The sequence below is a fragment of the Misgurnus anguillicaudatus genome, chromosome 12 (assembly GCF_027580225.2).
Source record: "Misgurnus anguillicaudatus chromosome 12, ASM2758022v2, whole genome shotgun sequence".
NCBI classification, from domain to species: domain Eukaryota; kingdom Metazoa; phylum Chordata; class Actinopteri; order Cypriniformes; family Cobitidae; genus Misgurnus; species Misgurnus anguillicaudatus.
Genome location: NC_073348.2, coordinates 41117746 through 41132008, shown reverse-complemented (window position 1 = coordinate 41132008; position 14263 = coordinate 41117746). Strand labels below are relative to the sequence as shown.

Below are 14263 nucleotides of genomic sequence, written 5' to 3'. Positions count from 1 at the left end.
GGAATTATTCCTCTTATACCACAGGAATTGTTCTGTCTTGTTACCACAGACATTGTTTTGGTTGTTATTTTAAGACATCTGACAGATCAGGTGTGCGGTTTACAGAAAATAATCAACACATGTGCAACATTTCTCAACCAATGAGAATAAAGCATTCAACAGACCCGTGGTATAAATGTTTGTATTGTGCTGCCGTTTGGTTTTGATTGATAAAGTTCAGCATAAATTATTACAGCTGCTTTTTTTTTAATTATTGCTGCTGTAATGTGTTGAAATGAGAGTCACATCTGATCTGACAGCTCTTTTAATAATGTGAATGTTTAACTCAGTTCAGCTGCTTTAGTTGTGCTCTTAATCCCTTAAAAAAAAGACAAAAACACAGAAATAGAAAACATTCCTAAATGATTTATTAGACAATCGCATTGATAGATGTCAGTGGGTGTGAAGATGTTTCGGGCTTCTCTTTGATCAGATTAATTGCACTTTTTAAACATTGAGCCCATAACATCTCATTCATACACCACTTCCCCAAAATATATAAACAAACAAAAAGAAAAGAAATCCAAATCTCAATAAATAAGTCACACATTAATAAAATACTGAGGGTATCCGTTTATATAACATCTGTGTTGATGAAGCAAATCCTGAGTCTCAATAACATCTCTGACAGCTTCAGAAGTGAAGATCCAAACTGGACCCATTACAGTCAATATAAACAAACTTCATCCTTATTTGTGAAGCTAGTTATAGAAATGATAATTTGCTTTAATTTCACAATTCCATGCCAGAAATAAACCTCAGATGCGATTAAAGAGTGTTTTATAGGATTATTGTAATCTGAAGTTTGTAAAATAGAGAAAAGTTTCTTCACTAACAGACATAGATTAACAGTGATGATGATGATGATGATGAAATCTTAATCTGAAGTGAATCTTCTCTCTGATGACGTCTGTAAACTAACATCTATAATGCAGGAGTTTTGTGCTTGTAGTCTTGTGATCTCTTGAAATGTTTCATTGTGTTTGATTAACAGTGTATCTGACTGTGTTTCAGGATTGGGAACCGGAAGTGCACAGAATTCTTAAGTTTCGGATCTAAAAGCGGTTCTGATGTAATGTATGGGCAAAGCGCTGAGAGCAGTCACTTTAAATAGCCATGTTTACTTCATGAATATGAATTACGTCAAGGTGCTGTTTACAGTCACGCAACCAAATTCAATTAATATGATTTGTTTAAAATATTTTAAAAGATTAATACACACAAATTTGTTTAAGTATGGTGCATTATTTTTCATATTTCTTTTATTATAATAGAATCAGAAACAGGAAATGTTAGGCAGAACCGAAATTTCTGACGATACCCAACCCTGACTGAACAACGTTTACATGAAATCTGCAGAAAATCAACATATTTATCATATATTATTCCCCTATAGGGCTAAAGCGTAAAAGCTTCATGTTTGTCTGCTGAAGTTAAACTTGATGGGGTGGTTTCCCAGACAGGATTCAGATTAATCCAGGACTTAGTTATATAAAATATGTATATTTTACACATAAAATTGTCACAAAAAATGAGGTTTGTGTTACACTTTTAGTGGTTTTACCAACAACGGCCACTAGGTGTCAACGGTTTGCTGCATACTCTTGTCATAAATGTATAAATGACTGTTACTGCATTATTATTACTGAAATAGGTTTTAAAAAATAAAAACTGCATATCGTGATAGATTAAAATTTACATGCAAAATACTGAAGTTAACTCGAGTGTCCTGTTCTCGGGACAGCGCCAGTTAAGAGTTAAATTAAGGCAGCTCAAACATGCATTTTAGTCTGGGACTAGGATAAGCCCTGTCTGGGAAACCGCCCTTTTGTCTCTGGATCTTCCCAAACCATTACTGCTCATCTGACAAACTACTGAAGCTTGATAAACACTTGGAAAAATAATTGAAAATGATCCCTTAAATCCAGTGATATATGACCTTTACAGTGAACATCACTAGTATAGGGTTAGGGTTAGGGTTATTTACTGAATGTCCTAGTGTCCTATCTCAACACGGGCAGATGAATGTGTGCGTCCTGATGATCCAGAAGTCGAGTGACACCGGTGGTGGTGTCGTACCCTCGGCCCAGCATTTGCTCCTTTATACAGGGTGGATGAATCTCACTGATGAGACACTCCAGAGATTTCAGACTGCTGCTCAGGAGAGACACCTGACACGAGCTCTTATCAGGAAACTTACGGCACACGCTCCGCTCCGTCAGGTACGGTTGAGGACGCCGGTGGATGTGAGGATGGAGGTCCATGGATGAACCGGTGGTTTGCTCTTGCTGACTGTAGGACTCGGTATCTGGTGTGGCTAGAACGGCGTTCCAAGGAGGTGCCATGGTTGAGTTCAGCGTGGAAGATGGGATTTTCTCCGGCACGCCAGATGTCACACTAAAGCTAAGAGGTCTGTAGGAAAGTTGAGCGCATCCGATGGGGACACAGACCTCCGGAGAGCTTACGCCGTAGGTGCTGTGCGTGTAGCGATGCTGCGTTCTGTGCTGCCAATAATCCAAACCCTCCACGTGCCCGTCTGCGCTCTGAGTGGGAAGGACGGCTCTGGCGTACACCCGAGCTGAACCAGACGCCGTAAACCCAGAATCTGAGCAGGACGCGGCGGTGGCCGCCAGGAAAGCAGGACTGCAGTTAGACGGACGGCTCTTATGCCGAACGATGCTTTGGTCGGACATCGCCGCATTGAGAGCGCCGGGTACCTCTACATCATACGACTTGAGCCTGTGTATGTTGCTGGGTGGCACGTAAGGGGCGACAGCCATTAGGAAGGGAGACAGTTTTCCTCTTTTACCCTCAGATGTTTTTAACCCACCATTAGCTGCAGGAGTTTTTACAATAGCCAACAAGCCTCGATGCCCAGCGGAGAACGGGTGAGAGGACAAGCCGAACCGCTGACCGTCCGTATCCAAACCGTTGACGGTTCTGTTGATTTGTTTGTGCTGTGGGACTCTGATGTTTGTCGGGAAGATCTTGATGGATAGCGGGCTGTCGGCCGTCCTGTGAGCATAGGCGTCCAGCTCGGCTACAGACGGGTACCGGAGCTCACCTGCAGACACAAACACATTTATGAATGAATAATTCAACAATGAGCGTCTCTGCATTACAACAATACATGAACTTCAGCTTGAACACAAATACAGTGAAAGGCAAATGCAAATACTCTCACAAAGTTTGTCCCGATTACAATACGTGACGATATGAAACTCTCGTGAGATTGTCACCCTGATGTTTCCAATTTCAGATTTCGCTGTCCGACAGAGCGACTGAACTGTGCCGAAGGTGTGAAGAGATAAATATGGAAAAGTGATGAATACTGAATGAGCAACAATGATCAGACAGGAGACAAGAAAAATCGTCCAATAAAAATGAAGATATTGTTTCGCCGATTTCCTCGGCTGCTCGTTCATCCACAGACATCTGCATCTTTCTAAAAACTCATTTTGTGGAGGGAGACACCGCGGGCAATGTTTGATCAGTGCATTATGAAATTAATTCGGTCTTTCTTCAGGACTAAATTGGATTACCCTGGGAAATCAAGCAAGGGGGGATGGAAGCTGATTTGGTTTCAGTGGTTGGACTGGATTTCATTTCATGCTGTTTGGCTCAGATATGCACAGAGTTGAAAATGAGCGCAGGACGCACTGCTGCCTTTTATATTTTACATGATGTGGTTTTATTTACATCGATTCACATACATGGAATCAAACATACAGCTGTGTGATGAACTCACAAGAGAATAAAACTACAGTGATGTCATCATTACCGCGGTAAATAAACTACAACAGACGTCTGGTTATTCAGAGATATCTGTAATTCCGGCAGCAGCCGTCACAGTTTAGATTCAATCAGAAGCCGATGGATCAGATTTAAACATTATTCAGGTCATTTCATGCCTGTTTGGCTCCTGCAACACAAGAGTGGCTAAAAGAAATCTGATGAAATCAAATCAATGTGATGATGGTGTGATCTCTCATGTGAAAACTAAAGCCTAAAAAAAGAGGGAAAAACACACCAATAATCTTCCAGATCAAAACTTGATTCAGAAATCTGTGAAATCTTCAGAAACACAGAGACTCAATCTACGATCCACCAGACCTCAGTCATCCTGACATCCAACCCCACCAGAAAAAATCCTTTAGGTGATTTTAACAGTACTAAATCTGATGATATTATATTGGGTTTGATATCATAACATCTATAACATCTCAACAGCTGAATTCAGTCTGATTATAAAATCTTCAGAGATTAAAATACAGGTCCAAACAGATCTGTGACCTCAGTAAACATGACTGTGACGAGTCCAACAGATAAACATCAACTTCTCATTCAGCATTTAATGGCTTCTTTCATTCAAAATCAAGAGTTAATACAACAACAATAAAAACACTTTAAAGAGTCAGAAAATCAAGACAAATGATGAATCTATAATAATGAACTGTAAAGAAAGCACAAGAATCAAATATAAACATTAAAGTGATGTAAAATCTATAATGTATCATGTTTAGAGTATCACAACATATAATGTTTGACATATAATAAGATTATTCAATGATACAGCACAAACACATCTACAGTTACTGCTGACTATGGAAGTTAATGAAAGGGCAAAAACAAGGATTTCTTTCCCTCTTTATTTTTCAATGATTTTCTCTATTAATCATACATAACACAAATGAGTGAATATCACATTAAACATGTTAAAATCCACATAAGATCTGACCCTGGACCTAGGGCTGTCACAATGATTAAATAATCGTCTCATCGCTATTGTTTGACCTCATGGCGATGATTTCAGATTACCTCAATGATTGCACATCTCTCTAAAAAACACAAGGGGGAGCTGCAGCGACTGTATAAACGTATCAGATTACTTTTAAATGTGTGTTATGTGTATTAAAATTTACTGCCAGATAAACATGGCAAAAGATTTAATTGAAGTAATCACAACAAAGTGTGAAAATTATTTCATGAACAAACAAAAAATCTACGAGAATTAAATGTCAAAGCAATAAAACAGACAATTAATCGCAATATCACAAAAGCCCTTAAACAGGCAATTAATCATCACAATTTCTTAGGGAAATAACCGTCAGCCAAAACTCATAATCGTGACAGACCTACCTGGACCAGTGCTCTCCATTACAACAGATCAATGTGATGATGAATGCAGATGTGTGCAGATTAAAATCTCTCTCGTTCATCTGAAGTTCTGATGTCACAGACAGGAAGTGACACGTGAGTTTAAGATGAGCTTTTCCTCTCAGAGTCCAAATGATAATGTATTCACCTCTCTCTCTCTCTCTCTCTCTCTCTCTCTCTCTCTAATGGATGAAAATCCATCTACTGGACTGCGATCTATCAGCCATTCAATAAGGTTAAGCCATGAAAATCAAAGGTTACCCTTGAGAATTCAATTTACTGAGGCCTCAATTCATCCTTTCTTCAATAAACCTCTTTAATCTCACTCACTTTCTGCCATTTCAGTCACATTCCCCCCTTCCCCCTTCTTTTTCTTATTCCTTTTTTCCTCCCTCCCTCTCTCATTTTAACTTTTTTCCTAGTAAACGTCCACTGGCTCTGTGAGATGTAAAATGACTTTAGATCAGATGATGTGTTCTGGAGGACAAAGATCTTCTGTCCATCACCCCTGAACTAATGGTCCAGCTGTCATTGATTCATCATCAGATCACTTCAGAAAGCACGAGACTGAAGTTACTGAACAACAAAGAGCTTTTGACCTCCATTACATTGACTGGGACAGAAAGAGTTCGGTCACATGGAGAGAACCACAAAACACAACTTTAAAGGGGTCATAGTGTGAAAATCTGACTTTATGTTTAAGTGATATAATTGAGTCCCCAGTGCTTCTATCAACCTAGAAAATAACTTAGTAACTAGTAAACCATTATCTGTGAAAAAATAGGTTATTCAGATTTTGCCCGTTTTGTCACATATGTAGTGCGTCTTATTATAATAATACCGCCCTTTAATCGGTACTATCCAACCACGGCACTGCCATTTAGTAGAGAAAGAGAGAGAGAATAATTGACAACACAATTGAGTTTTAATTTCAACAAAGCACCAAAGTGATGTTAAACTTACTCTGGTGATGGACAGATGTGTCCAGGATCTTTGTGATGTCCGGCAGGTGGTGGACGGGTGACTTCTGATGCTGCAGACACGCCAGCATGATTCAGTACTGTGATCTACAGGTGATCTTCTTTAACAATCTGCAGACAAACAGATTATTATCTCACATTCATCTCTCTCGGTTTAAATATTTACAGCAAATACAGCTGCAGTGTGATGAACAGAGCAACACCTGAGACAACAGCCATCAATCTCACAATAAACACAGAAACATGAAGAACAGATCAAACACATAAACAACAATTACAGACAAAAAATTATTTCCATTTAATGTTTCGGGTAAATGTTTTAACCAAGTATCTATTCCATTAAAATACAAGCTGGTTATATTGTGTTAACTTCTCTTTAATATGTAAAACTGCTATATGAAATGATATCTCTATTATTGTCACACTGTAAAAAATACTTTGCTGCCTTAAAATTTTTTGTTAAATCAACTCAAAATATCTAAAAATTAAGCTTTTTCTTAATGAGCAAAAGACCCAAGAAAATAAGTTTAGTTTTTAGACGAAAAATATCAAATTTAAGTGATTTTGTGCATAAAACAAGCAACAAAATCTGCCAATGGGGTAAGCCAACATTTTTCTTTAACACTAAATTCAAGAAAAATTCTATATCTAACAATTCTTAAATCAAGACTTTTCTTGATGAGCAAAATGACCTAAGAAAATAAGTCATTTTTAACATATTTAAGTGAAAATCTGCCAATGGGGTAAGAAAAAAATGAGAGAAGTTTTGATTTGTATTGGTTTAGATATTTAACAAAGAGTCCTAGACTAAAATAAAATAAATGTAAAGCTGTTCAAACTCAAAGCATCTTGTACTGACATATCTTAAAATACATCAGTGTCTTTTGTGTTGCCTCAAAATGTGCACAAGTAATGTTTTTAGTAGGGCATGTTTGTTAAAACTAGTTATATTTATAATTAAACTAAGGCCTAGTCCTGGCTTAAGCTAATCCTTGTTTTGGGAAGCCAACCCTAAGTGTATAGGACAATAAATCCTTGCCAGTTTCCTGTGATATCAGTGTTGGTGAGAAGTATATTATCAATATTAATGAGGAGCTGCTGGAGAGATAAGAGCTCTGAATCTTTTGTCTCTTAGGGATTTCAGATAAGGTTGCGTTGGCGGACAAATTGTCCCTCTATTCTGGTATTTTCCTCCCTATATCTCATCTCTCAGACCCGAGGGCCAAACAGAAGCCATCATCAATAAAGCGGTGAGGTGTTTGTAGAGATAAAGTCACATGACAAACGAAAAACAGATGACAGAAGCTTTAAAGGGGTCATATTATGAGATTATTTTAAGATGTAAAATCAGTCTTTGTTGTCCCTGGAGTGTGTATGTGAAGTTTAAGCTCAAAATACCCCACAGATTATTTATTATAAGATGTTAAAATTGACACTTTGTAGGTGTGAGCAAAAATGTGCCAATTGGGGGTGTGTCCTTTAAAATGCAAATGAGCTGATAATGCAATCACTGATCACCATAATGGTGGTTTGTTGAAATTGAAACTCAATTGTGCCTTCAATTATTTTCTCTTTCTCTCTGTGGTTAGTGCAGATTAAGGGGCGGTGTTATTATAATAAGATCCCCTTCTGACATCACAAGGGGAGTCAAATTTCAATTAGCTATTTTTTCACATGCTTGCAGAGAATGATTTACCAAAACTTTACTGGTGACCCAATTAGTTACTGCGTTGATCTTTTTCACATGTTCTATGTTGAAAGCAGCCCTGGTGACCCAATTATAGCACTTAAACAAGTAAAATGTTCATGCTATAACCCATGTCTACAGTGGACAGAATGTTAATCTGACCTGAATCGAAAACTGCCAAAGTCACAGGATGAACCGTTGCTGAACAACAAATAAAACCTAAAAAAAAAACTCTTTGAAGAACAATAGGGTTCTCGCACCTCAATGATGTCCACACGAAAAGTTTGTAAAACTTGAAGTTTATATCTGCTGTTTTGTATGATCTTTTTAACATATAAAGCTAAATTTCAACTAGTGATGTCAACTAGTACTCGATTGCTATGGGTTTATTAATGTCCAAAAGGACTTAACCAGAGGAGCAAGTTTGGGTGGGTGGGTTTCCAGTTTGTCTGATCTTCAGTAGATGGACAATGTTCATTATTTTCAGAGATCTGTTTGGTGAGTCATATTAATACATTTCATTTATTCTACACAGATGTTGTTTTGTGATTTATATAAACAAACAGCATTATGATAAAGCGCGACACTGGAGATCACAGCCGGGCGTTTATCCTCTCAAAGCTTCACTGTGAAAGGCCGACACTTCTCCTGAATAGACCTCCTCTCTGTGGAAATGGGATCCTATTGGAATAATGAAAAGATAAGTGAAGTGTTTTTCCCAGCTGTGTCCGGCAGCGCCCGCAGGAAAGAGAGAGAGAGAGAGATGGGTTCACCCGTAAAGCTCCTTATGCATTTTTAATGGAATCTATTACTTCAGGATTAGCTGATAAGAGATGCTGGCATTTAAATTTTCTAATGGTTTGCATAATTGGTATCAAAGCCTAGTAGATGAGACAGAGATGTTTCCTTTGAGCGAAGCTGTGCTAAATAACCTCTGAAAGCGCTCCAGCGGAGCGTACAAAAGCAGCCGAGGCTAAACTCGTATAGGAAACGTGCTCTCATTTGCATTTGAACGTTTACTAAAGGGATTCTTTCATTTTATAATCACAATCACATGGAAATGTTTGTTCAGATCATAGAGAAGAATTTCTGCAAATTAACACTTTCACCTTCAGCTGAACTAAAGAACATCTTAGAACCGCTCGACCACAACCAGTTTTACTCAACAGATACACAATGTACAGATGAAAATACAGATTCATGTGTATGCATTTCATCGTTCATGTGCACAAGAATTACTGAAAACTTGGGCTGCAAAATGATTAATCGCGAATAATCGTTTGCAGAATAAAAGTTTTTGTTTACATCATATATGTGTGTGTAGTGTGTATAATAATGATGTATGTATAAATACACACACATGCATGTATATATTTAAGAAATATTTACATGTGTATATACATTTCTATTTTTAAATATCTTTATATTATACATAATTATAAATTAACTTAATATACACGTTTTGTTTTTAATTATACATGCATGTGGATTTATCTATACATCATTATTATACACAGTACACACACATATATGATGTAAACAAAAACTTTTATTCTGTAAACGATTCGTCGCAATTAATCGTTTTGCAGCCCTATTGAAAATTCTCTCTCATCAACTAACTTGATGACTCAGTAAGAAAACTAGGCCAAACTCAAAATCTTGTTTTAGTAGAAATATCTAAAAATTCTTAAATTAAGATTAATTTTTTTGATGAGCAAAATGAAAAAAAAGTATTTTGATCATTGTAACTACTTATTTCAACATTGATTTCAATCCTTGACATGACCTTCCTCATTTATTATTAAAGATAAAAAGATGATTTTTCACAGAATCTTCTTTACATTATATAAAATGAGTTTATGAAAACAATTAATCAGAAAAAGTGACTTTATCTGAGTTTTCACAGGCAGGGTCACAAATGATTTTAATCTGATATATGATCTCTATCTGCTGATGAAATAATGCTCACAGTTATTAAGAGCACTTTTAAAAATGACACAAAGTTACCTGCTTGTTTGTTTTATTTTCAGGTGAACAGATATAAATCACTTAGTAAACTTTAATAAGTACTTCTCCTCATCTTCATCTCTAAGCTCTTGTTCCTAATCCTCCTCACCCCCGTCCCCTTTCACCCAGTATATCTATAACAATAAAACAACTCATTAGGCAGATTTCTGAGGGTAGCAGCAGGACTGTAATTATACATCACATCTTCAGAAGATAAAAGGTGATTACTGCGAATGCCGAGAGAAAATTACTTAGCAACCAGAAGATTGACATTATCCCAGTAAGTAGCTGTGTGACCAAACAATCGTTCCCGAGCGAAGGTGACCTCACATTTCCACAACTCTCATTTCATTTCATTTTACACACACACACACACACACACACACACACACACACAATGATCTAGAGCAGAAAAATTTGTTTTATTTGCATGTGTCAATGACATCACTGTTATGGAGCTTAAAGGTGCAGTGTGTAACATTTATAAGGATCTCTTGACAGAAATGCTATATAATTTACATAACTATATTATCAGTGGTGTATAAAGACCTTACATAATGAACTGTATTGTTTTTATTATCTTAGAATGAGATGTTTTTTTTTATCTCCAACAACATTACAGAGCTCTGAACAACACTGTAAAAAATAAACAATTTTCATTCCAGTAAAGTCCTGTAAATCTACAGCATCTACTTAATTATATGTTAATTACACATGAATGTGTGTAAGGAATAACTGACAACGGGCCATTGAATTATTCAAAAATAATGCATTATTTTCAAATCATTCAAAGGATCGGGGTAAATTATTTCACTTATACCAGATACACTGCAAAAATTATTTTCAAGAAAAAAAATCTTTTTGTCTTGTTTTCAGTAAAAAATCTTGAATTTAGTGTTTAAGAAAAATTTTTAAGATTTTTTTGCTTACCCCATTGGCAGATTATTTTGCTTGTTTTATACACAAAATCACTTAAATGTGATGTTTTTGGTCTAAAAACTAGACTTATTTTCTTGGGTCGTTTTGCTCATCAAGAAAAAGCATCTTAATTTAATAATTTTTTTGATGTTCTTACTGAAAGCAATACAAAAATACTAAGATTTTTTTTCTTGAAAATCATTTTTTGCAGTGTATTTCACTTATTCACAAACATACCATAAAGATCCGTGTCAAAGAGCTGAACCCTAACTTCAGCACACTCCTTACAGCAGCATTGTTTCTGTTCACACTGAATGCTTTCTGTGAATGTTACAGCAATGTTACTGTAGGTCCTCTTTACGGGAGCGATCTCAGAACATTTACATGATGTGTTTGTGTTCACACTGAAGACTCGCTGACACATTTACAGATATTTTCTAGGACCGAAGTGCTGTGTAAATGGGGTTATACTCAATGACAGTCATCTGAAAATGATCATCTGATTCATTGGCTCATTTCAGCCTATCACAGACTCCATGTGATCTACTGGCTCACGTGAGAAATCACTGCATTACTATAGAGTACAGTCACAATATAACTACATTTATCATGCCAATAAAGCTGTTTGAATCTTGAAATAACCTGCTAGAGCTGTGACATCTCTCACCAGTTAACCTGACGTTCACACAACCTAACATTAGACAGACAGACAGACAGACAGACAGACAGACAGACAGACAGACAACTTCTGTCTGATGTGCGCACACACTTTGATGTCTTTGATGTCTGTTATTGGTTTTTCAAAGGAAAAAGAGGCCTGTAACACACACACACACACACACACACACACACACACACACACACACACACACACACACACCTTATATTCACTATTTACCATAGTAAAATATAATGAATGATGAATGATCTCATGAGTCTGATGTTTACTCACACATACAGATGATAAAGGTTATATTTACCATAAACTGTAGCTCCGAGAAGACTGTGATCACATCGATCCGATTAGATTTAAAATCAATCGATCACAGTAAATCCAATAAATGCCACGCGATATTCCAACAATCCACAGAGACATTTATTGTGTTTGATGTCCGATCATGAATCCATCACGGTGATCGGACGCAGTTTAAAGCCCAACTCTCCATAGAGTCCATCATCATCGATCCTGCAGCACTTCAGTCTGTTATAGCAGCGTTGTTATAAAAGTTACATCTTATAATTGAGATGATTGACATATTTAAACATAATCCGCTAGTGACTGATCCAGGGACAGAATAAAGGATCACAAGCAGGACGAATGTTTTTCCTCAAACGCACCTGCTTCTCGGTTGATCATCATCGACACAAATCAAATAAATACATCGATTTAAGAATGAGATCCACGGCGACGCACGATATTGTCTCAACAATTGATTTAAAAAGAAAATAAAGTTCGGACCTAATAAAAGATGATTTATAATGTGATGGTCATGAGAGGAGCGAGTATCCAAACTCTCATCGGTCCGCTTAAACACACATCGCTATCGTTGCACTAAACCGAGACTTAACCAATCAGTTTAGAGGGAATGTGTGAGTGAGCCAATCATTGATGACGGGGGGCGGGGACAGAGTGACGCTCTCGGCGTCTGTAATGATCCATGCAGCCAATTCGTGGAGAATCTTAAAGGGGCAGTACAGTCATTTGTGGATTGAAACGTGACGAATCTCATTATGGGGTTTGCTTTTACGAGATTGTGCTGGGGGCCACAGTTTTAACATGTCATACAAAAATACATTATTTATCATAAATTCTGTTTAATTATACCTAAGAAAAGATAAGGCTTCTAACCAACAGCACTACATATAAATAATGAAATAAAAATATATAAAAATAATGTATGATCTCCAATAAAACACTTTGATTTTCCACTTACCTAAAACCAGCAGGAGAAGAAATCAGTCATTTTATGAATATGTTTCACTGATCTGCATGCTTACACACAAGTGAAGTGCTGCAAAGTCAACCACAGCTGGTTTTATTATTTGCAATAAACATTTAAAAATTACAATGCATCACAGTGAACATTATGCATTATTTTGCATTATACCGCACACCAAACCTTTGAAATGGCATCAGAGCAATGTTTGTGATAATTGTGGTATATGAGGATTTATTGACTTTGAAGTATTTGAAAATAATGCAGATCCGCGGTGTAAAGGCACTCCGCTTCACGTTGTGCCACATTACCACATTGGGTGTGCATTATTTTCAAATAATTCAACACCCGTCGTCAATTATTCCTTACCTATAACACTGACCTCATAAAATTACAGTCAATATAGTTAAAGTCACATGTGTATGTCAATGGTGGTGTTGGTTCTCAATTGCTCTCAGGCACAATTATTGTAAACACAGGCATTGTGAAGGCTGATAAATCTTCATCATTCAGACACGTGCTGTAGGAGTTCATGCAGTAAAGCGTCACGCTCACTAGACTGTCTCATAAATCACATGATGATGGAGGATCTGGACCCCATGAGAGCAGCCAGTGTCCTTCATCACCCTGAGGACATCATGACAGACTCCTGGGAGACCCTGCATAGGATTTAGAGAATAAAAAGAGAAGCGGGGGAGGCTGGGGGGGTCCTGGACCTCCTATAAGCATAGAGGGACCCTTATAAAATATAGTTGAAAAAGTGTCAACTTAATTTTATAAGTTATAACAACTAATCTGTAGTTATAACAACTTATCTCTTGTCAAGATAAATAATAGTAAGTTGAAATGACTTCTAAATTAACACCAACACCAACAAAATAAGGCAGAAGAACATTTTTTACAGTGTACAGACAGAAACACATACAATAAAAATATACAATATTAAAAACTTTCCACCTCGGGCCACTTTAACACTGGGAGGTTATTGATAAAGATCAAATATGAATGCGCTGCGGTCACGTTGAACAACCCGAGACTTGACCTAAATCAAACTCGTACTAACTTGCTCAGTAAAGTATTCTGCGCAAACGTGTGAAAAAAAACAACTTAACCCGTCGGTTTGGCCCCAAACCAGCAACGCTTTAAAGTGAGAGTTCACCCAAAAAATCTGTCATCATTTACTCATCCCCATTTTATTTGTTCTGATCAACACGAAGGAAGATATTTTGAGGAATATTTGTAACCAAACCAATCATTCACTTCCTTATTAGAAGAAAAGAGTGGGGCTCATGAATATTCCTTAAAATGTCTGCCCTCGTGTTCATCAAAACAAAGAAATTTGTAACAACATGAGGATGAGAAAATAATGACAGAATTTTCATTTTGAGGTGAACTATCCCTTTAACAGTCTGATGTCATCGTTGTTATTTGGCAGTACCGGAAGTTAAAGAATGTATTTTTACTAACATGTGTTAGAAAAAGTATATCAATTGAATATGATGCGGTACACATTAATCCATGAGTATTTAGAAAGTGCC

General features: G+C 36.9%; 1 protein-coding gene across 3 annotated transcripts; it reads right to left on the bottom strand.

Moving 5' to 3' along the window:
* Positions 1-385: 385 nt before the first annotated feature.
* Positions 386-12351, bottom strand: LOC129446374 (protein FAM222A). 3 transcript variants are annotated; one of them, XM_055207347.2, is made up of 4 exons: positions 12127-12351; positions 11769-11989; positions 6160-6287; positions 386-3103 (listed from the first exon to the last, which is right to left on the bottom strand). In XM_055207347.2, exons 3-4 carry the CDS (start codon positions 6245-6247, stop codon positions 2043-2045), a joined length of 1149 nt encoding a protein of 382 aa, XP_055063322.2. In that variant the 5' UTR covers positions 6248-6287; positions 11769-11989; positions 12127-12351; the 3' UTR covers positions 386-2042. The 3 variants fall into 3 exon arrangements, with proteins under 3 accessions (XP_055063322.2, XP_055063323.2, XP_055063321.2); XM_055207348.2 differs by lacking the exon at positions 12127-12351 and adding an exon at positions 5179-5266 and having other exon boundaries at positions 11769-11780; XM_055207346.2 differs by having other exon boundaries at positions 11769-12351.
* Between the last annotated feature and the right edge of the window lie 1912 nt (positions 12352-14263).